Genomic DNA, 21,842 nt, shown 5'->3' on the forward strand with positions numbered 1-21,842 from the left:
CTTAGAAAATATTTAAATAGTATAAATAAAAATATTCAATTTTCAGATTTTTTTGGGACCTCATTAAGGCATTAGATTTAGTTCCACAATTCTTACTGATAAAAGAACTTAGTATCTCTGGTAGCATAGGAGCTGCTTAAAATTTGGATTTACTAATCCATTAATTGACAGTTGAAATTTCATCTTTTGATAAGAATACACGTGTAAAATGTTGATTTTCGCTCCAAGATATAAAAACATGGAGTGCCTTGGTAAACTGCCTTTTGTTCTTTATTATAGCTTATTAGGAGTGTGTATCTGAAGATAATTATTTAAAAGAATTCGAAAATTCTACATTAACAGTAAAAAATTATTTGGTAATTGTGAGCCTGAACATCCTCAACCTTAATCTTTTTCAAATTGAAGTGTTATAAAATTAATAAAAATACAAGTTTAAAAAGTCGGAAGAGTGAAATTAAGTAATTACTCTGGCATTCTTCCTCAGAATCTGTAATGGCAGTAGCGTTGTTATCAGCTGTTTTGGGCAACTCCAGCATATAGTCAGAATACAATGAAGCAAGACTGGACCATAAATGATGAACTTGTAGTCCCTGTATTTTCTTTTGAAAAAGAACTCTGTGAGATGTCCATGCAAGTAGTGCTTACAATTTCTGTACTGAGGAACGTTTGAACACACTTATCGCTACATACATATTGTCTGTGTATGAGCTCCCTTGTCCGGATGTATGAAATTGTATTTAATTTAACCTAACCTATTATCCTGTTAGGTTAACTGGCTAACTGCCTGCGAGTGCTTTTATCAGCTATGATGCCTACACAAATAAAGACTACTTTCCAACGACTACTATATGTTTTTTTGTTTTGTACTAGTTCTATTGTCCATCATGTTCCAATATAAGAGATATTTAAGTTGAGGGTGTTCAGGCTCACAATTACCAATTATTCACTGGGTGGATTACCATTGAACTTTAAAACCTTTGCATTGTGCTTCTCGGTTAAATGTAACATTGCTGATTATGAGGGTAAAATTCCCATCAGTAATAACAGATAGAATTTCTTTTGTGCATAAAGAAAAATTTCTGAGTTTTTATCATATGACTCATTCTCTAGGGATAATCAAATTAATCTCATATGCAGCAAAATTAAACTGTACAGTTTTGTTTTGAATTGCCTTAATAGAACACTTAAGCTTGTTATCATTATTAAATATTTATTATGCTTATGTGTATTCCTGTCTGAAGTATAATTTCTTTTGTGGATTCCTCAAAAAGTCAACAAGGTTTTAAGATCAAAAATGAGCTGTCGGATCACCGTTAAGCACCCATAAGTATTATTCTTAGACTTATATTTAGAGAATTAAACATATTAATTTAACCTTATGTTTATATTTATGATTATGTAATCTTGCTAAAAAGAATAGTCACTTATTTTTAATAAAATAACAATATCCACCTCTATTAAACCAGACAAAATAAGTGTTTTCATGTAACTCAACACAATACTTTTGATTTATGAGTAGGACCTTATGTTACGGTTGCCATTTTTAATAAATTACTGAACCATGTAAAAATATTTCCACCAATCTGTTTAAAATAAAATTGAAACATTTCCTTTTATAGAAACAATGTTACTCAGGTCAAGCTATAATAATATTAATTAAAAAATAATCATGAGTTATCTGCATTTCCATTCAAAGTGTATAAATTTGCTAAACAGTTTTCATTAACGCCTTATGAATTCCTATTATTGTGCAGTTATTTTATATATTTAGTATCTGTATGAACCTACACATATATATATTAATATTATTTCATGCATTTATATTTTAAATAATTTATGTGAACTTTAATAAGATATATATATATTTTTTAATCTTATAGTTAATTGTGCATTTTGTGAGTTTCTGATCAAGGTTGTATTACAATTTCCCTTGATCCATCCACTCATATGCTTGGGCAGTTTTATTCATAGAGAAGCATAACTAACCATTTTTGACATGATCTATAATATATAACATCCAGTATAAAATATGTGCTTATTTAGAATTGTTTCTTCAAAAAAATAATTTTTCTGTTCACAAAAATATGTATGCACATACGTATGTCTTAGTATCTGCTGTTGTACTAGTTGTAGTTTGCATATTATTGACAATGATAAGTAAGTGTAACTTGTGTGTAAGTTATTTCATTATATAACAATTTAACCAGTTTTTATAGTTTGGATTCTCAACAGTTAAATCTTGGTTTAATTTTCAGCATTGGCACTCTTGATATTTTTCCAAGCTTCAGTAGTTTAAAAAAAAAAAAGGCATAATTAGTAATTTGTTGACCAGATAATAATAATAAATAAATGATGTAGGTACTCTCTTATGATGGTGTTTAGTTGATTTAGAAATGGAGACCATGATCTGGTATTAAAATAGTTTTGAAAAATATTCAAAGATAGTTTGTGTAATATATTTTTAAAAATATACTTTTTCAAATTAAGGATTAAAAACCAGTAGATTTTTTTAATTTGGTGCAAACTTTTTAAAATCAAATTTAATTTTTTTAAAGATGATTTTTATTATTACTTTTCTTTATTAAAAATATACTCTAGTCTACAAAAAAAAAAAGAATCTACTTGTAAGGAACACACAAAAGCTGTGAAATCTGCAAGGTAATAAAAGTCAGAGAAGGAATGCCGAGCAGTGATCAGAAGAAGCTGTTTTGCATGAGTTCAGGCTCCGTGGAATGTGGTAACATGTATTATTTTTTCTCTTAAGTTTTCCGACTAATTTTCTTAAATTTTCATATGAAAATGGATAAATATCAGAATGATTGAGGTTATATTATATCATTAGACTGTAATAATCGAAGACCAACCACTGAAGATAACAGAAAAGAGAAAAACATCCTTAAAATGGACAAACTTACAACAGGACTTAAAAAGAACTTCCTCTGCAATATAAAAAAAGATTCAACAATTTACCCATTTGGTGATTAGTAACAGTTAAATATACAGAAAAGAAAAACGTACAGTTCCAACTTTCTTTTTTTAAATCAAAAATAAAATGATTAATTTTGTCTTTTATAGTATTAGGAGCCATATGGTTGTAGGATGCTTGATATGAGACACCAATCACTCTAGAATAACAATGTCCTATTCGAAGTTTTATTTTGAAAAATGAGTAGTGAATTGGTGTCCTGTTGTATTCTTCACTGAAAATACTAATACATAACATGCCAAGCACACTAAAATGCAACTGTCATTTACAGGGCCTTTTTTAATTTTTTATTTAAGCAGTTTACTTGTGGTGGCCATTTTTGTTACGGTGCGCACACCTGTTTTGTGATTGTAAGGATTTATGGAAAAATTAACTAAAAAACTATTGGTCATGGAAGGATGAAAATAAAGCAATTTAATCATATTTTCTCAAGGTAAAAGATTGGCTCAGTGGTTTATTTTCCTATCTCTCTTCTTTCTATGAGAAAATTACCAGTAAAGTTGAACATGAAAAACAGTGAAATTTCACTTTCGGTAATTTTTTTCAAGAGGCAGGGATGGCATACACAGTTTAAATTATTTTTTATGTATAGTAATTGTTAGTAGTTTTACTATAAATGATATTAATGATAATATAGTTACCCCTACATTTGTATGAATCTTTGAAAACTAATTTCTTTTTTAAAATTCAGATTTTGGCTTCAAATAACTCTGATTGGGCTGGTGATAAAAATCTAAAGTTTGCAGTGTTTTGTAGATGTTTTTGGCAAATAAAAAAGTTTCTTGTGTATTGTATTAATAAAAAAGTTATAATTTCTCAAAAATCATGAAAGACATGTTAAAAGCGATACATTTTGACTATAAATAAGTACTCCAAGGGGGTTTCTTGTCTTCTTTGCAATTTACATCTTTATATATTTTTTATATTTAGCCCTTGTGTTGATGAAGTTGAAGTTTTCAATATTTTTAAAATAGAGTTTTTAAATTATTAATAATAGGTCATAATAGAATGATAACTTAACTATACAAATAACCTAATACAATTTTGATTTAAAAATGCTTGTAAAACTTATCTAAACTGAGGTTTCAATGAGTAGCGTACATCTTTTTTGAAGAATTCATTTTTATTTTTATATTGATTTATTTTTGTAAACACTATCAAAGAAGAAATAAATTGTAGTAGAATTTTAATTATTCTTCAATGAAATAGCCTGTTTATGTAGCAATGAAAGTTTATTATTTAGTGTGGTTAACCAACAGCTGTGATATCTCTTCTGATTATTCTCTTGAGATTTTGTGAGAATGACCCATCGCCGTAATTAGTTCAAGTGATGTCAACTTTCTCAGGACTTTGCAGATTGGTACCCACACTTTGTCTTGTTGAGATTTTGGAAATGATGTACGTGGTCCATGTGGGTGAAAAAATGAACCTGCAAATCGTCATTTTTGAGGCTAATATCTACCACTTCTATCCACCACTCATCATCATACACACAAGCAATAGAGTCCTTTTCCTTGAGTGAAAGTGGTAAAATACGTGACACAGGATGGTCTTCATAGTCCTTGGAGTCTGAAGTAAAGTAACATCTTACAATGCCTTCTGACATTTACAATGTCTTCTGGATCGTCCTCAAATATCCAAGATTCATCACCAGTAATAACAATTTTTAGAAAATCCTCAGGATCAGTTCCAATTCTCTCAAGAAGATTGCGGCACACTACCACCCTATTGTTTTTCTGTTCAATAGTCTGTGTTTTTTGGGACCAACTTTGCACAAACTTTTTTCATGTCCAGTTTGTTTTAAAAGTTGATATTTTGTGTAGTTCAAATTCAGTTGTTCTGCAGTCATTCTGACAGTTAATCGCTGGTCATACCGTATCAAGTCTCTGATTCACTCAGCATTGTCATCACTTTTTGATGTTAATGGTCTTCCAGAACGGGGATCATTCACAAATGATTCCCAGCCATCTGAAAATGCTTTAAACCACCTAAAAACTTGGCCTCATGACAGAGCATCATCTCCATACGCCCTTTTCAAATTTTAAAAAGTTTCAGTAGCATTTTCACTGAGTTTAACACAAAACTTGATTGCACAATGTTACTCATAATAATTATCACTCATTTTTGTAACGCACAGCAAAAACTCATTTCACTAAAAGTTTGTTTACATCTCATGTGGCAATAATAGACTAAAAATATTATTACCTAATATAAATCAACTGTTCATATAACAATTTGTTTACTAGTTACTTTAAAGTGTTCCCAACACAAGGTTTTGAAGAAATAACATGTATTTCAGATTTTAAAACAGTATACAGTACAGTAACTAATGGAACTATACAAATAACTTATGCAAATATGTACAATTTAAGTAATTGAAATCCTGCTGTAATTTTAAATCCTGCTGTAAGAGATGAAAAAGATGCCACAGACAGCCATAACTTGTATACGAAGACACATACAGTTATAAAGTTACAAATACTAATGCAACTATTCAAATATCTACAATATCATTCAAATAAACACAGCTTTCAAACTACAGTCCAACACAGTTCAAGGCTGCAACAATTCAAAGCATCCCTGTAAAAGATATTTTAGTCTTTCCTCCTTGGACAGACAATTCAGACAAAATCAGATGATTGGTGTTTTTTTGTAAGCTAATCATGGAACATGCTGCATAAAGCTGTCTGTGAAAGTTGATATATACACTTCTCAATAATAATTAACATTCTCTGAAATTTCAGTAACACTTTAATCTGAGAATTTTGATTTCACTATCAAGAAAATAAGTTTTACCCCCACACTAAGTTTAAACTGAAGCAACTGACATCTCACACTTTATTTTTTATGTTGTTAAAGAAATTTTGAGATCTTTTCTATTCCAGTATGTTCTGCAAACATTTATTTTTTATGTTGTTAAAGAAATTTTGAGATCTTTTCTATTCCAGTATGTTCTGCAAACATTTCAAAAATTCCTGATTGGTCTAAACCAATCAGGAATGGAATCAGGAAAATTTTTTTAACTGGAACTTCAAGAAATTCCAGTTAAAAAAATTTTGCAGAACATTTACATAGAGAATCATTTTCAAAATGTATATAATGTTCTAGATTGTTCTAAAATGCAGTAATGTTGAAAACATTCTAGAATATTCCAAAATGTTCCAGAGTTTTAACCTATAACGTTTTATGGTTCTCACCCTTCATCCCCTCCTCCAACAATTGTAGTAGGGATGTATAACACCCACAGAATTTTTTCTCAGTTAGTAAGTAATAATTTTTTTTCACTAGTTTGGTTGACATCCATCCATCTTGTGGTTAAGGAAATATGGAACAAACATACATATGCATTCAATGACTTATCTATATTAAGATTTGCAAAATCCTCTTTGGAGTTTCATTATTTTGTTGTGATGTGTCTGGTATAAAATTTAAATATTCTTTCTTAGACAAATTTTTGTAAAACTTTTATTTTTATGTGATTATTATTTTTATTTTTTTTTAAAACCTCAGAGTAGTTTATGTTAAGAAATCCTTGTAGCGTATGAAAAATACCCAGCCTTACAAGAATTTGAATGTGGGACTTCTGGATGAAAAGCTGAGATGCTACCACTCTGCCAGTTTTGCTTCTGGGGCTGTCAGTTGAAACCTATGTACACAATATTTACTGTGTGAAATAATAAAACTTAATTTTACTATGTTTACACAAGAAATCATCTCGTCTGAGATGATTTACCCTGCTTTTTGTAAACAATCTTGAATTAATACTAAATATTTCTTATTTGTACTATGTACAAGATCAGCTGTAATATGTGTATACGTGTTTGAATTTAAACCAACACCAACTGGAATATAAATATTATGATGTCTTAATGCAGTAAATTATATATTTTTCCATTTCTGTACATAGACAGGAGAAAATACCTTCATGTAAGTGTTACACATGAATAAGAATTATAATCATTTTATAAACAGTGTGTCCATAAAATAATAGTGGGATTTTAAATGGTTATAGCTTCAGAACAAAGCATTGTTGAGAGATGAACTATGCGAATGAAAGTGGAAACACTCCCAAGTTTCTTACCTGTTTAATATATGTCGGTGTGTGCACCCTTGCATGTAACGATAACCTGCAGACATCAAGACTATATTCAGTCCCTTCCCATACATGGCAGATTACATGTGTTGTTGTAAAAGAAACAGCTTCAGTGATCCTTTCTTTTAAATGGTTCAGATTTCAAACTTGAATGGAATACACTTGGGTTTTTACATAACCCCAAAAATAGGGCTCCATGGGGGTAAGATCTGGAGACCATGGGGCCAGGCAATTCGCCCTTCTTGTCCAACCTGTCGCTGATGAAACTATTTTTTAAGAAAATCTTCATTATTGCAGCAAAATGTGGAGGAGCTTCATCTAACTGGAAAATGGAATTCTCTGGTATGTTTGGTGTATTGCATACTCTTCTAAACTATCCAGGAAAATGTTCCCCATTGTTTCTTCAGTATAAAAGAAGTGGCCAATAACTCTGTCTGAGCCAGTAGCGCAACACACATTCACTTTCCACTGTCACATTGATGTTCAATAATAGCATGTGGAGGTTCACTACCCCGTATATGAATATTATGACGATGTACTCATCCAGAAACATGAAACATTGCTTCATCACTGAAAATGAACATGTTTAAAAAATCATCATCCTGCTCTCACCTATCCAGAATGTCTACAGTAAAATCAGATCATTTCAATTTGTCCTGTGGATAAAGTTGTAACATCTGAATTTTGTCGCAGTGAAACATCTGTCTTTTTAACACATTGTGAACAGTTGTTTTATTTAGGAATGCCCAACAGTTTTGAACACATCCGCATGGATTTCTTTGGAATTTGTGTAACGCTGCTTCTGATATTTCATCAGATACTGGTGGCTGCCCTGGACATGTTTGCTTCAGTAGGATGTTTCTTTGAGTTGTTTGTCCTATCATCGAATGCTATTTTCATGTGATATGGGGAGGGGGTCTTCATTGTACATACAACTGTATTCATACCTAACACATGTAACTCTCAAACATAGCAAGCCATAACACAGACAAACTGTACAGCGTACTGTACTTTTACAATATTAAATTAAATATACAAATTATTTTTGCCAACATTTTATTGTTCAGAGTGTTTGCTGTTTAGAATATTTTATTAAATAATCCTATGTTAAGAGCCTGAGGATCATAAAATAGCTAATTTTCTTTCTTTCAAAGGAGACAACCATTAATGCAGTATAACGTTTCAGCTTGTATCATAATGTTTACAGTTACACCTATCTTCATTTTGGCGTCCGAATTAGGTTCCGTTTGTTAATAAAAAGATTCATAGCTTCCATAATGTTTAAATAATCAAACTGAATTATGGCTATATTTTTGAGTTGCTCACATTAAGATTTTAGAGTGAATATCAGTATATAATAAATTATTTTCTATGTTTATGATAAAAATATTATACCTAGTTAACCAGTCAAACTCTGTGTTGTATTACTTTTTTTTTAACAGGATATCATAAAATCACTACAAGTTTCTATAAGAAGTTTCCCCCATGATTGAATTCAAGAAGAAAATGTAAAAATACATTAAATTTAGTTTCTATTGATAGCAGGAAACAATGCAAATTTTTTATATTTTTTTTATAGTAATGACCCGTTTAATTTTACTGCGTGGTAATTTTATATTTCTGTAATATAATGACCCTGAACTGTTGTCGAGTCTGTTAATTTTTTTGGATAATTCATTTTCTGAAATTTTATTATTTTAATTGGAGTATTAATAAAGAGATAAGTTGCATTTTATATTTCAGTTTGTACAGGTTAGAATAAACATTTAAATTGTCTACAACTTATGTAATTAATATAATTAGCTTTTTTCTGTGTCTGTAATTTTTTGTGATGCAACAACATAGCCTAATTAAGTTATGATTATTATAGTAATGGTGTAATTTTGGTTTATTCAGATTTTTATTTTAAGGTATGCATTAAATAAATAAGGGCCAAATTTGTGTTAATCTTTTTGGTATTATATTTTTACTTATATTTTAATTTACAGAAAATATAGTAAAAATGTATTTATTTATTTTACTAAAATAATTCCTTTTATTTATGTTTTTATCAATTTATTTAAAAAAGCGTATCTAATGTATAAAATTAAAAAAAATTGCTATTCTAATGAAAAGGTCAGCAACCTTTTTAGGGCACTGTGCCAAAGTGATGTAAAGTCACTCAGCACGGCGGCTGTAATAATTTTGGGTGTGAGATGATGACCCTTTTTTTTTATCAAATAATGATGATGATAATAAGTCATTAATGTCATCACTTCCTAGCTGATTTTTACCAAATAGCCTTTAAGACACTCTTGTTTTCACTAATTTCTGTGAAAACTATGATGTTTCACCCTGCAGTTTATTTCTTTACATTTGCTTTTACCATACACATTTCTTAGGCAGTTTCCTACCCATTCTTGTTGTTAGTTTCTGTTTTCTTTCTTTCTATTTTCTCTACATCCACATATGGAGAAATACTATCAATTCCTCTTGCCTTTTTATAATTTTTCATTTCAGTATAGTTCAATACACCAAGCAGAAACCGCTGTTAGTATCTTCCTTGTTTCTTTAAAGCCCAATTTCACATAATAATCATGATTCTCGTTAAGCATGTGTTTTATTCTTGTAACTCTTATTTTTACTTCCTTTTTGCTTTGAATCCTTCAATATCTGAGATTACCTTTTGAATCTATCCTTATTCTTGCTCTTCCCTGTGCTTAGGTTTAGTTTTATTTTGTGTTTTTCCTCATTACAGAACATGAAGAATACAGATTATTCATATTTTTACCTAAATTAGAACTTTAAGTTCTCTTTAATTCTACTTCATTTCCTACTAATGGCGCCTTATTATCAGCGTATCAGATTTGTTAATTATTTTACTTGCAACTGGTAATTCTTCCAACTAAACATTCATTTGCTGATTAAATATGTAGTTTGCAAAAGACAGTAACCATGTTTTCACTGCCAAAGCCAGGGCATTCGGTAATCATTTTTTATCTACCATACACTCATATTTTTATTAATGTTTTGATTTTTTGTTTTAGTTTATAGTCTTAATTATTGTGTTGAAATATAACAGTGGAATGTTTTGGGTAATTGAAAATTAATACATTTAGGATATCATTCATTAACTTCGTTGCCTACTTGCCGAATCTGCTATGTGTTTTTATGTGTAATTATTACACATATAAGAAATTAATTATAATAATTATTATAAGAAATTATTTTACATAAACAATAAGAATAAGTTTTTTAAGCGTAGTTGGTTGATACACCATAGCTCATTTTGCTTGCCCTTGAGTATGTTGGTGTTGGTGAACAGTGTTAGTGGGAGTTTATAAAATGGGGAGGGAATGAGCTTTTACATGATATGGAAATGTTCAATCTTCAATCACTATGGATTGTTTGATAATTTTGTGTCTATTGCATTTTGAATGGACCTATTACTTTTCTGTACTATGACAGAGTAAACAGTATTTTTCATTTTCACCTACAACAAACAGTATTTTTTAATATTAAATCAAAATGCCTTAACTGACATGCTTTCAGGCAAAGGAATGGTACTTAAAGCAAAAGTAAATGCATCATTATTAATTATTTAAAAACATATCCAATGATCATTCTGAAATGTGTTATGTTCAGAAATTCAGGACCGTGACACTAATTTTTGTGCAATATCAGTTGACACATTAAAGAAATTATTGACAGAGAAAAAATTGTTAAAAACAGTACATTCAGTGTATCATGCAAAATTCTTCCAAAAATAAACAAAAAAGTAAACTATAAATTCCAGAAATACACACTAAGGAAAATAATATATAATTTTCATATAACCCATTGCAGACTACCCATTTTTTAGAAGCTTTTTTGAGATTATTTAAGTTAGAGTATGCAGAATTAGAATTTAATTTCAATTCTGCCAAACTTTAAGGAGCATGTAATTTAAATGGAGGAAACTAGAGATAACAGAAAAATTTATAGAAAAACATGATACTCTAAACAAACAGCATATTTGAATAGAATTAAAGAATGTAGGTGGGAAGGTCATATCATATTTTTAGTAATCAGATGAATTGGATGGGATTGAGCCTTTATAATATATTACTTAAAAATTAATTTTTAAATTGTTTTACATGTAAACTCTGTTATTATAAAAAATCCCTTTCGGTACGCTGGAAGATGGAGATGGATTTCACCGATGCTAAGTAGGGGATAAAAAAGGTTTCACATGTTGGTAGCATACAACAAGCCCCATCTTACAATTCCAACAACGTTTTGGTCGTCATCCCTTACTGTAAGGATTGGTCATATCAAACATTGTTTCTGGCAAAAGTTTTAGGTAATTTTTAGAGGAATAACGACCACTTTAAACTGATTCGATACTGTGCCTATTAAGGGAAGTATGACCAACCTTTTATTTATCTTAGAAACCCCATTTTTTCCACCTCCTGGACCAATGGTTGGTGATATCAAAAAATTTTACTTAGATAAATTTTAGGCCCTTATTCAAAGAGTAGTAGGAACTTTAAACGAATTCGATATTTTACTTAGTAAGAAAATTATAGCATTATTTTGTTTTTTTGAAAAAGTTGGTCCCCATATCCACCCCCATGGTCCGATTTTGCCCATTAATGAACTTGACCAAGATTTTGGGTCATTATATTTTATGTATCAATTTGAAAGTGATTGATGCAAATTACGGCAGTTATCATATCCACAAGAAAGTGAGATATATATATGTGTAAACTTTTGAACTGACAGTGGTTTGGCGGCCTGGGGATGTGAAACACTAAGATATGCCAAAATTTTCCGGAAGTTGAAACATGGTACCCATTACAATAGGTAGCTTTCTCATAAAATCTACCTAATAACTGATTATTTTTTGAAGGCTAAATACTTTGTATGAAATAAATATTACTTTTGTTATATTTTATGTAAGTAAATACAAAATAAAAATGAGTAAGTAAATAAAATTAAAAAAATAACAATATTAAGATTTAAAAATGATCACAGAAAAATAAGAAGCCACAATTGTGAGACTGGCTTCTCTTACCTGCAAGAAGACATAATGTGTACACCTAGGTGAGTGCATTTCTGTGTTTCACCCCAGTCTAGTACTGCAACAGCGTAGTTCCTTCACCCACGTCTAAAATATTTCTTCCAGCCTGTATGAAAACTGCTCTTACAGAATTTAGATTTACTGTACTTTTCTAAATTTCACAAATTTTTTTTCAAGTAATGTAACCATGTTTTATTTATAATATAAAAAAAATCATTTGATTGTTTTACATGTAAACTTGTTATTTTATAACAAATATTATTTGGAGGCTAAATATTTTATATAAAATAAGTATTTTAGTAGGCTACATTCAATTAAATATATTGATTCAGCCTCAAAATTTATCAGTTTTTCTGTAAACTACAAGACTTCCGTTTTTAATGAAAAATGTAATTTACTGCTAATTATGATTATTAAAATTTGTTTATCTGTATTTTGTTCATGATTTCAGCTAATTGATATAAATATTAATCTTTATTTGGCAAGATTTGTTGTAAGTCACATGTTAGGTATACAGTATGAAAATTATGTTTGGTTTTTATTTTATTAGTCAAAGGAAATTTAAAAATTAAATATCTTGTGGTAAGGAAACATAAGGATAAAAGCTTCAGGATGTTCCCTCGTATCTCATTTTTCTGCTATGCAATTCCTGCTATGTGCAAACTATTTCTTGAATTGGAGTTTTAATAGATAGATATACTAACTAGTTAACAAATTTTTTTCAGCTGCTTTGCATAATATTTTTGTAGTACTGTAAATTTACTCGTACGTTATAGATTTCTTTATGAACACTGATATTTCAATTTACTAATTCTTATTTATTTTTTTCTTAGCTTGTTATTTTGATGATATTGAGGGTCATTATTCAAAGTAAGGGGTTACCAACATTATTGATCAGCTACAAAGAAAGTCTGCTAGCTTTTTTGTAAACTGTAAGATTTGTGTTTTTAATGAAAGTTATAATCCACTGCTAATTGTCATTAAAATTTGTCTATCTATATTCTGTTCCTGATAATTGATATCAGTATTAATCATTACTTGACAAAATTTATGTAAATCACTTTAGGCACCCAATAAGAAAAAATGTTTGGTTTCTATAACATTGAAACTTTTACAGATCCCTCTTAGTGTAATTTGTTTTTAATTTTTTGTAATTTTATGAATTTATTCACCAGCATAGAAATAAATATTGTTAATTAAACGTAGTGACTGCTATTGCTATAGTTTATTCAGTGGATACTGTACTGATGACACTTACTGTTACACATATGATGATGGCACTAATGCAGTGAAGATCACGAAAGAAACAACTTGCTTTTGAAGAGTTATATCTTGATAAAAGAATTACTTTTAAAACTTATTAAACCTTGTTCTCTTTTGAAATTTTCTTGAGAGTTTCAATATAATGAAAAAACCTATATGAATTAGGGTAATTTATTTTTTGTTTGTTTTCCCTATTAGTACAGTTTACACTATTCTATAACTTATTTAAGAGATAATGTAAAAAATAAGTTTATATTTTTAAAACTGGTATTTAAGAAAAAATTTATAGGAAATAACATGTTTTAAAAATACTATTATTCTACGTACATAATTCCAATTAATAAAAAATAAAAAATGAAGGATAGAAAAAGTGTTGTAAAAGAAAGAAGAATTTTCATTAGATTGGTGGCAGCTTTGTTGATGTCTTTGTACAAGTACAATTGCTTCATACAAGCATCAAACAGAATATCTTAAGTCCTTGTACTTGTCTGTACACCTGTTTTGCTGTGAGCGAAAAATGTAATTCTTAAAATTCTTTTTTCTTCATACCAAATATTATCCAAATTTCTCATTATTCTAGGTGGAAAAACAAAGTAATGTTTTATTCTGATTTTATTACATTGTATGCAGAATAATCCATGACATTTTTTAATGTTAATATTCATTTTCAATTAAATTGTCCCAATCTTTTCCTAAACTTTATTAATGTAATTGAAAATTATTTGAAAAATAAAAAAATTAAATTAAATTCTAGTTTTGCATTGCTAAAAATCTGTATAATTGTACTGTATACATTTAACCTGACTGAGAAGATTCACTTTCCTTTGCTACAATCATCAAAGTAAAAACCTTACAAATAAATGATGTAAACTGATAGCTATTCAAAAACCCTTAATACAACTGTACTGTACTATAAACATACTTATTCTGAATACTGTAGTAAATAAGCAATGCATTCCAAACATTCTAAACCCAACTACAGATTGTAGAAACAGACATAACATCAATTTTCCTGGTGTGGCTGAAGTATTCTGTGTTAACATTACATCTGGTGCAGCCAGAAAAATAAATGTCGGACTTACTGCTGCACATAAGCTATAAGAAAAGAACTGAAACTTTTCCCCTACAAAGTAATGTGTATTCAAGAAACCTACAGATCATGCCAAAATAAATTATTGTCAATGTTTAAACATTTTATTGACCAAAATTCCATAGGTATCCTTGACATTACATTGTTTTTACAGATGAAATGTGGTTTTGTCTGGGAGGGTGTATTAATTAACAAAATTCACTACTGTGTTCGACATCTAACATCCATGAATTAAATGAAGTGAAAATTGGAATCAGTGTGAATAGAATGCGCATTGTGCGTGCAGTCTTTTTTGAAAATACAGTTAACAGTGATTGTTATTGTGCTGTTTTAACAATCTTCATTAGCTGGTTAACAGAAGTGGAAATCTCATGGTTGGGTCTAACAAGATAGCACCACAGCACACACAGCTAACAAGTCAATGAGTTTTTTATGAAATGTGTTAGGTGAACAAATCGTTTTGAGGGGTTTGTGGCCTGCACAATCGCTCGAACTGACTCTCCCAGATTTCTTTACATGGGGGACAGCAAAACAATCAGCAAATCTGCTGGGGGGCAGTGTCACAACAGATCACGCATGATTGACAAACTAAAAATGGCAGTAACGGCATGCATATGAGACATTAGCTGATTGAAACACAAACTGCTTGAAAACAAATTGAAGCATGTGCAGTGTTGTTTATATTGATGTTAGAGGAGGTCATTTTCAACACCTTTTATAAACTATTCCAGTTATTGTAATATCCATTTCTATAAAATAATGAAATAAAACTCCAGAATAATAATTATTCTTCCATAATTCCAGTGCACAGCAACTTTCCAAACACTCTGTATTTGCATTAATTGTAGAGTGATTTTACTCTTTCTTTATAGCCCCAAGGACATTGATGCTGTCAGAGACATTTGTTTCTGCTAATAAAGCTCATTTATAACAACTACTTACTTACTTACAATGTACTTGCATGATCAGATTAGGAGGATAGTCATATCTGAATTAAGATGAATTGAATCTGAAAACAAAGTTATAAGTACAGATATCTTATTTTTCTTTTAACAATCAGGTTGCAGCTTTACATTTTCTACAAAGGTTTATGTTTTTTCATAGGTTATTTTATTTTCATTCTTTTTATATCTTTGACTATAATCAGTTGTATGTGTTTCCATTTACCCTTTACAAGTGGTATTACTATACATATAGTATTACTATACTTTACAATTTACTTACTATATTCAGTTTTGAAATTGTTTGAATGCAAATTGTAGTCCTATTCTTGAAATTGGTAGCATTCTGGACTTACTGTTCCCAAAAAATTATTTATATACTGTTTTTTAAGTGTACTGTATTTTATTTGTATATTTACAACATGGTTACTTTCAAACGTGTATTCTTATCTTTATAGTAAAACCTGTTGCTATTAGTTGGTGCAATATTATGTTAAAGATTTTCATACAATTTTCTGTTTCAAAATTGTGGCTAGCATAGTTGTCTGGAAAAGCACTGACTTTTGCTGTAAGCCATCACTGACTGAATCATTATCTGGAAAGTGCTCTTTGAACTGACTGCTTTATAAATATTGTTGTTTATTTATTTTATATATTGTAATTGATTTATTGAATTAATTTATAAAAAATAAATTTAAAAAAAAACAGAGATATAATAGAATTTCATCAGCCAATCAAAAGGTGTTACTCAAAATAGTGATCCTACTAATACAGTAAGCTTCTGTTTAGCACTTGCTAAAATCTTCTACAGTCACTTACAACTGACAGTTATTTTTTGTACCTTAATTTTCACCAAAATAATTCAGTTAATCATTAAACTTATTTAATTACAGAGCTGTATTTGTTAAATTCAGTAGAAATGAGTGAGGTCTGCTGTTCACAGTATTACTATTACATAGGAAAGGGAAAAAGTAAAAAAAAATTTAGACGTATTATGTCTTGTATATTCATTCATAAATCTGACTCATTAGTAATTAATTGTATGTCAATATATGTTGGAGGTTTATTTATTCTGTCACACCAATACTCCAATAATTGGTTTTCTCAATATGAGAAAGAACTGCAACTATCCAATAGGTCTTGTTTGAGACACATTATTAGTGTAGTTCAGGCTTTGAATAGCAGCTGATTAGAGCTTTGACTCTGTCAATCTAGTCCTCAGCTGATCTTTACATATCATAGCGCATTAGATTACCATAAAATTTTGACAAGTATAAAGTAATATAATGTTAGTCCACTGGAGATTTAAATTAGCAGTAATGAGCTAATGTTGTTATTTGGACCCCATTCTATGTTGAAATTGATTATATTGGGATACTTCCATCAAATTTCAGGCTTGAAGGTTACTTTAAATGCACCCAAAAATCCTCGTACAGCCTTTGTTAAATTATGTTCTGGGAACATTTTTTTCATAAGCATATCCTTTACGATTTTGTATTACAGGCTGTTTATACTGCTCAGTATAATTGATTTTTTTTTAAATTAGTATCCCCTCCTTCAGATCAGAGAAGACATTTGCTGCTTATTAAATTTCTTTGTTGCAATGACATCAAGGATAGATTTGTCCAGGCTTTATAATCTAATATTATGGGAGATATAATTTTATTTTAAATGTTACTGGTGTAGTCTATTAACACTGAACTGATTCAGTTTACAATGTTACATGTAACTCAATTTAAATAATTATTTATACCCTTGCTATATGAATGTCTATATATTTATTTATTAGAATGAAGGTTGAGTAATCCTTTATCTAAGTTATAATGAAATTTCTATATTAAGGAATGAGAATTTATTATTTTAATGTTGCTATTTTTTTTCTTTTGTATGTTAAGGTACCTAATCCAGAAATAGAAGAAATTGAAACAAGACAATCTCTTATTTTACAACAGCTTAAAGAATTACAAAGCCAAATGGATCAATTAAGAAAACAGTTACAATCATCATCATCATCAACTTCAAATTTACCATTAAATGATAATAATTGTGTTACTTGTCCTGCTAAAACAACTTTACATAAACCTAATTTTAGTGAGGTAATTGGTATTACATTATAATTAGCTAATTATTGTTTTTATGATTTTGTGTCTTTTAGGTTTTAATAACCAAGAGTTGGACATAATTGGATGAAAAGTGGAAGTTGTTCATTAAGAAGGCATGATGGTATTGGTGGTAACTTTTTAATTTTTTAAATTGATAATTTTCATTTGTTAGTAAAACACATAATTTTGAATTCCAAAACACAAGAATTGTTCCAGATTATCCCTCTACATTAAATTATCTCTGGGTCTTTACTATTCTCTCAAAGCCTATAAAACTCTGATGTGTCTTTATATTTTTAATTAATATTGCATTGATTACTATAAAATAAGTTTTCATACCGTGAAAACAAATGTGTTTAATATAATGTGTAATATGTTAATTTTATTTAAATGAAGGGTGGCTGACATGTAATGCAGTTTCTCATAGCTAACAAAGAGATAGTTGAATTAAATGAATTTGGCATACATTTTATTTGGTATTAAAACTTACATTTATTTTTCCACCTAGTCAATATTTACAGCTATAATTTCTCCCAACGGTAAAATAATTTTCTCATTCAGTCAATGAAGAATGCTTGGCTGTCGTTCTTCCATCCATGACATCACTACATCCTTTAGTACACCATCCTTGGTGAAATGAATATTTTAAAGATGACTTGACTTCCAGTTTATTGGTCACATATACATCTTTGGAATCCCAGAACATTGTCAAAAGAATTTTTTTTGCAGAGGGCTGTATTTTTAATTTTTTATTGTGGTGAACCCCATTGCTGATATTACATTCTTTGCTATTTTAGGTCGTAATGATGCACATAAGTTTCGTCTCCTTGTCATCTCTCTTGTAAACAGTTAAAACTGGTCATAACATTCCTTTTTTTTAAAATTGTGTGCGAGTTTGTATGTGGAACCCACTGTGAACAGATTTTATGGTAGCACAGCTGTGCAATAATTTGCTCTATTTGTTTATTAGATACGCTTATGTAGGTTGCAGTGCATTGTGTAATGTGATTGTCATTTTGAATCAATTCATCCACCTCCTTTTGGTGCTTCTTATCAGACAAAAACCAGTAGACCACCGTGTGTTTCCTCCTCAATATTAGTTTCACCAGCTTCTGTTGAACAAAACTTATTGGCCACCTATAGTACTTAGAATACAAAGAATCATAGAATACTTAATCGTATAATACTTAGAATCATAGAATACTTAATCGTATAATACTTAGAATCATAGTACTTAGTCAACACTTTCATCACTGTAGATGGCTTTTAAACAATGTGAATGTTGCTAGTGATAATTTTTTTCAGCTGTCAAAATTTAATGACGATGTTGTTTTAGATGTGTTGACATAGTAGGCATATTCGACTCCACAACAATGGCAATTGACATAAAATGAGAAAGCATGAGTCAGCAAGTTTTGGAATGTTAGTAGGAAAGTGTAAGTACAAGATGGCAGCACTTGTCGCTTTGTGTGTCATTTTGTTCTCTCATTACTTTTGTGCAATGTGCACTACATTTCATCCACCCCTTGCATTTTAAGATTTAGGTTTAGACAACTAATATTATAGCTTTTAGTAAATGTTAAAAAATGAATTTATGTTTTTACAGAATATTTAAAAAATTGTTTTTTCACAATTTTTTAGTTCTGGAAAACGAGACAATCTGAAAAGCTTTATATTCACTAAAAATGCCTTCATCAGTTTAAATGTTTTTACCTGAATATGAAGTTTTAGACTTTTCAGTTAATATAACTGACAGGTTAGTATAACTTCATTTCACCGATGAAATGTATGTTTTTAATTAACTTGAAAAAAATCATTAAAAATGGCTATCCATTAAGTATAATGACAACTTATTTAATTTTTTTTTTTAATTTGAAAAATACATTTAACAAAGATAAAATGCCCAATTGTGATCAAGAAGAGAAGGATTTCTCATGTTTTCCACATCTTAAGAATGCCTGAAGGCTGAATTCTGAAACAGCTGATTCTCAGGAATTTGGAACAGAAAAATAGTGGAAAATATGTCAGAAATTAAGAAGGATCAAGGATGCTTTTGACAAGACAAAATAAATAACACTCTCAAAGCACACAGATTCTGTACAGAAAATACCCCAACACAGTGGAGGTTACAGATGAAATGCAGAAGCAAAGATCAGTCCTTAAAAAATTATGGCAAAACTGGAAAGTTAAGTTAGTGTACTTTTCAAAGAACACTGAAAATTGATTGATTAAGTGGTCCATTGTGGCCTCAAAAGAAAAAAAAAAATGGCCAGCACATACTTCTTGTGTATTATCAATCAAAATTACAAACCTGACCTAACATTACAAATTCATCAATTACCTTATCAGATGAGTTTTTTTTTAATAATTGTAGATATTACTTAGAATGCTAAAAGTAATAGAAACTATAAAAACCATTCTGTTAAATTTATTGACACCCATCATATTTTTAAATCAAATATTTTTCATAAATCTGAGATACTTCTTAATAAATGTAGTATTTAAAAACCTCATGACATAAGTTCAATAAATTTTGTGATTCTGGATTCTTTTTGGAGGTTCAACAATTTATATAGGATTTTTTTTAATTCCTTGCATTATATTGTATAAAATGTTTGGAAACATAAAAATCCTTTTTTTTTTGCTTTACTTTGATCATTTCTTTTTATTATGACATTGTTCATAACAGATATTTTTATCATTTAAATTTCTTGTAGGTTTATTCAAAATACATTTTAGCTATTGATAATTACTGGAATGTCTAAATAGAACATTTTATAATTTACAGAATTTGAAAAAAATTTATTTATGTATTCATGTTTTTGTTTTTTTACAGAATGGTATTATACGAGATGTGGTTATTAATGTTAATCCAAAATATCCACCTTATTCACTGCTTGGTGTTTCAAAAATTTGGAATGAATTAATTAATCTTAATATATCTAGTTATGTTCATTCAACTGTTGTTAATGTACCTGATGATATAATGTCATATTTTGCTTCTCAGAAATCTGATTTCACAGACAACATACCGACACTTAATGTTACATTAATTTGGAAGAACAGTAAGGGAACTTTATATTAAATTTTTAGTTTGTGTGTGTTAGTGTGTGTGTGTGTGTGTGTGTGTGTGTGTGTGTGTGTGTGTGTGCACGCGCGCATGCATAAATATGTACATAGAATAATTATTTAATGTAGAACTCAAATATACTGCAAAGCATTAATAAAAAATTTGTTAATACAGTAGTTTATACAGTTGTATTGTATTAATTCATTAACAAAATTTATCTATTCAATTGTAATTACGCAAATGTATCAGCTTAAACTTAACAATATATGCAGTCAAAAAAAAAAAAACAACAACATAAATTATAATCAATAGATTAAGGTGAATAGAAATTTATCCTTAATTTTGTATGATATTACAGATATGTACCAAAAAAAAACTTATAAAAAGTAATTAAATATTATATAAAAAGTGCTTAACAGAAGCATTTTTCATGAAATTGATTATTAATCAAATTATGTTCCTGCTCTGTGGTTATTATTTACAAAGTGAAGGCCAAACATTGTTTTCTATTAAGTGTTTCTATAATGTTAGAAATATTTTTAAAACATTAATAGTTTTTTTTAACTTCATTAATACCCACAGCATAAAACTTATTATCAGTTGTCTAGAAAATTTGCTTATAATTTACAATATACAAAATAATTTAAAACATTAGATAGCATTAGAAATATTAAATCATTTTTATAAAAATGTAGTTCATATTTTAGAGATTATAAAATAAAGTTTTTAGATGTCAATGATGCAAGAAATAAAGAACAAACTACAATTAGGAGTTTGCAGGAATTTAAATGAACATTCTTTCAAAGTTATATTTAATTTGGGAAACAAGAAAAAGTCTGCTGTTGCCTAATCTGGAGAGTAGATTGGGTGAGGTACAACAGTTATCTTGTGTTTTGTCCGATAATGGTGGATTAAAGTAATGTGTGAGCTGGCGCATTGTTGTGGTGCAGCATCCAATTGCATGGTCTTGTCATTGCTTATCCTCTTTCCATACAGCATCCTTCAAACTTCATACATCTACTACGAGGAATTCCTTGTTTACTGTCTGACCATGTTGAATGAATTCTTAATGGACCTTCATAACCTTTATGTTTGAACAACACCAGCAGGTTTTTTTTTTGATCGGGGGACCCTTTCCCTACCTCTTTTATGATTGTATCTTGATTTCATATCATAGCCATAAACCTGAGTCATCTTATAATGTTTTTCTAGAAGTTTTTGTCAGCATTGGTACAGTGAAGAATGTCTTTGACTGA

At 29.3% G+C, this 21,842-nt stretch overlaps 1 protein-coding gene across 4 annotated transcripts in view; it reads left to right on the top strand.

Moving 5' to 3' along the window:
* The window catches only part of AIMP2 (aaRS-interacting multifunctional protein 2), a 40,680-nt gene that overhangs the window by 5,939 nt on the left and 12,899 nt on the right, over window positions 1-21,842 (top strand). For 3 of the 4 annotated variants that reach the window (XM_075363862.1, XM_075363861.1, XM_075363863.1), the window contains exons 2-3: window positions 17,310-17,510; window positions 20,353-20,581. In XM_075363862.1, coding sequence (XP_075219977.1) covers window positions 17,310-17,510; window positions 20,353-20,581 — 430 coding nt within the window. Of the gene's footprint in view, window positions 1-9,906; window positions 10,044-17,309; window positions 17,511-20,352; window positions 20,582-21,842 lie in introns of those variants that run through there. The other variant, XM_075363864.1, reaches the window with a different exon arrangement.

This window comes from Lycorma delicatula, chromosome 4 (genome assembly GCF_047948215.1).
Source record: "Lycorma delicatula isolate Av1 chromosome 4, ASM4794821v1, whole genome shotgun sequence".
Taxonomy (NCBI): Eukaryota; Metazoa; Arthropoda; class Insecta; order Hemiptera; family Fulgoridae; genus Lycorma; species Lycorma delicatula.